The sequence below is a fragment of the Gymnoscopelus microlampas genome (assembly GCF_963454915.1).
Source record: "Gymnoscopelus microlampas genome assembly, chromosome: 19".
Taxonomy (NCBI): domain Eukaryota; kingdom Metazoa; phylum Chordata; class Actinopteri; order Myctophiformes; family Myctophidae; genus Gymnoscopelus; species Gymnoscopelus microlampas.
The window spans coordinates 9,877,922-9,880,421 of record NC_139956.1 but is presented as its reverse complement, the minus strand read 5'-3'; the positions used below and the strand labels follow the sequence as shown (position 1 = coordinate 9,880,421).

The 2,500-nt window shown below is 45.6% G+C and overlaps 1 protein-coding gene across 1 annotated transcript in view; it reads right to left on the bottom strand.

Moving 5' to 3' along the window:
* gpr78b (G protein-coupled receptor 78b) overlaps positions 1–1,141 on the bottom strand; it is a gene marked incomplete at both ends in the record, with an annotated part of 2,539 nt that extends 1,398 nt beyond the window's left edge. Inside the window, 2 exons of the mRNA XM_084042903.1 lie at positions 91–204; positions 474–1,141. Of these exons, the coding sequence (XP_083899029.1) occupies positions 91–204; positions 474–1,141 (782 nt within the window). The remainder of the gene's footprint in view (positions 1–90; positions 205–473) is intronic.
* Positions 1,142–2,500: the final 1,359 nt, after the last annotated feature.

Below are 2,500 nucleotides of genomic sequence, written 5' to 3'. Positions count from 1 at the left end.
CTATGCCCCTGAGTATAACAAGCTATTTGCTGCAGAAAATAACATAAATCGTTGTTGCTGTTTGTTTTATGTGCTGTTTGTTCAGCTTACCTGGTAAAAACATAAGGAGCAAAGCAGATGATGAATGAGCCAATGAAGATGCTTATCTTTTTTGTGGCTCGCTGCTTTCTTCTCTTTTGCTCAGTCAAACACCTTTGTTTCACACTGAAAAGGCAAAGGTCTTTTAGTATTCAGCACTATATTGAGAACATTATGAAAAGACTATCAAATGAACGATTTCCACATTCCACATTTACACATTTGTATACTGTCAGAGTTACATACTTGTAAGGGTAAATTTAGACCCCCCCCTAAAGGAACCCAGAGAGTCCCTGAAATCCACTTTGAGAACCACTGGTATAAACAGTGAAAATAAACTATTTTCACAAACTGGACCAGGAAAGTTAAAGTTAACATCAAACAAAGTAGCCTACCTTGGATGAATATCGACTAGTAGGAAGAGGGTCTGCATTGTGATAACGTCGATCCTTTTGCAGTGAAACCTTGCGACTTTTAACACCTTCATGTACGTGAAACACAGGATCAAAAGTGAAAGCATGAAACTGGTGGCGTGGAAAACGACAGTGAAGATCGTGAACTTAGTCCTGTCGCGCTCCTCGCTGAGTTGCAAGGTGCACGAGGCATAGCTGTGGCTATAGTCGACCCAGGAGAACAGGAGCGCGATCAGCGAGAAGGTGAGGGAATGAAGCCACGAGTAGCACACCATCATCACCGCGTCCTTGTAGCGCATCTTCGTGGAATAACTCAGTGGGAAAACCACCGCTATCCACCGGTCTATGCTCAGAGCTGCCATGCTCAACATGGTGTTCGCCGTCAAGAAGGTCTCCAGAAAGCTCACCGTGTGGCAAAGGCAATCCCCAAAAGGCTGCTGGTTTCTGACGATCCCCGCCAGGGTGGTTGGCATGTTCAACACGGTGATAAGTATGTTGCAGAAGGACAAGTTCATGGTGAAAACGCCGGGCACCTGTCGGCGTATCTCGGTGCTGTGGACGAAGCATAGCAGCACCAGCAAGTTCGACGACAACGACACGATCGCGACCACAACGATAAACGACGCGAAGAGGATTTCAGCAAAGTCCATCTCTGATCACTTCAGAAAGTCCACTCTCCGCGGGGTGCCTGCGCCTGTTATTGATAATGAGGAATTTAAATCCATCATAGTTACCCGAATATTAATAATATACCGTACATAGTCCATCTCTCACTTCAGAAAGTGCACACTCGGGGTGCCTGCACCTGTTATTGATGATATTCACTCGTACTCGGGTGCCTGCACCTGTTATTGATGATATTCACTCGTATTGTGAATTTGTACTTCCATGTACTGTTTTTCTCATGTCTTACTAAATAAAGTACATCAATCAATCAAAGGAATTGAGATCCAAGTTACCCGAAAATTAATAATGTACTGTATATAGCTTTCCAGATTAGAGCAATTAATCCATTATGGTTACCCGAATATTAATAATATACTGTAGGCCTATAGCTTTCCAGATTAGAGAAATGAACTCCAGATGTCCAGGTCCTGCAGCCACTTCTCCAAGTTCCTCAGGCGCTGTCCATGGTGCTGAAATGGCGAGGTGCGCGCACCGCACGCCCCGTGCGTGAGCGCCGCGTCCATTTCGCTTCTCAAACTTGAGGATTATTTTCTTTTCATGTTATAGAGCAACAGCAACAGCATTCTTTTATAAAGTTGAAACTGGCCGTGTGAGGCACACGTTGGCTGGTGCGTTGTAGGCTATATCTTCTCTCATCGGCTGCCACTGGCATTTAGACACTGTGACACATTGGTAAGACGCTCGAAGACGTCAACGCGTGCGCTGCTGGCTGGGTTGGTATTCGCTCCAATCGGAACCTCTCCCTCCACTGTAGTATAGCTCCGAGATGAGGTTCCACAGCGTCGCGTGCCGGATGAGTGCGAAACCGGCAAACGGTTGTTTATTCTTACCTGTTTCCGCACATCGTATTCAAAAAGTAAAGATCGTTTACCCTGTTCTCAGATGTTTTGCATTTTAGCGGTAAAGAAAATTTTAATGACGGCTTGAAACAAGCGTTTAAATCGCTTATTTAGTCAGCCTGTGGCCAGTCAACCCCCGTCCGCATGCACAGTACTGCACCCGTAAGGTTGCGTTGGGGAAACATGGCACAGACTGGCTAAATAAGCGATTTAAACGCTTGTTTCAACCCGTCGGTTAGATTTTCTTGACCGCTAAAATGTAAAACATCTGAGAGCAGGGGTTTACTTTTACTTTTTGAATGCAATATGCGGAAAAATGTAAGAATCAACAATATTGGCAACCGTTTGCCAGTGTCGCACTCTGCTGGCACCCGAGGCAGCGGAACTTCATCTTGGAGCTATATAGCGGAGGGAGAGGTTCCAAACGGGGCTTGGTTGCGGTATGGGGGGAAAGCGCAAAGACTGGTAAAGGTGAAGCCTCAA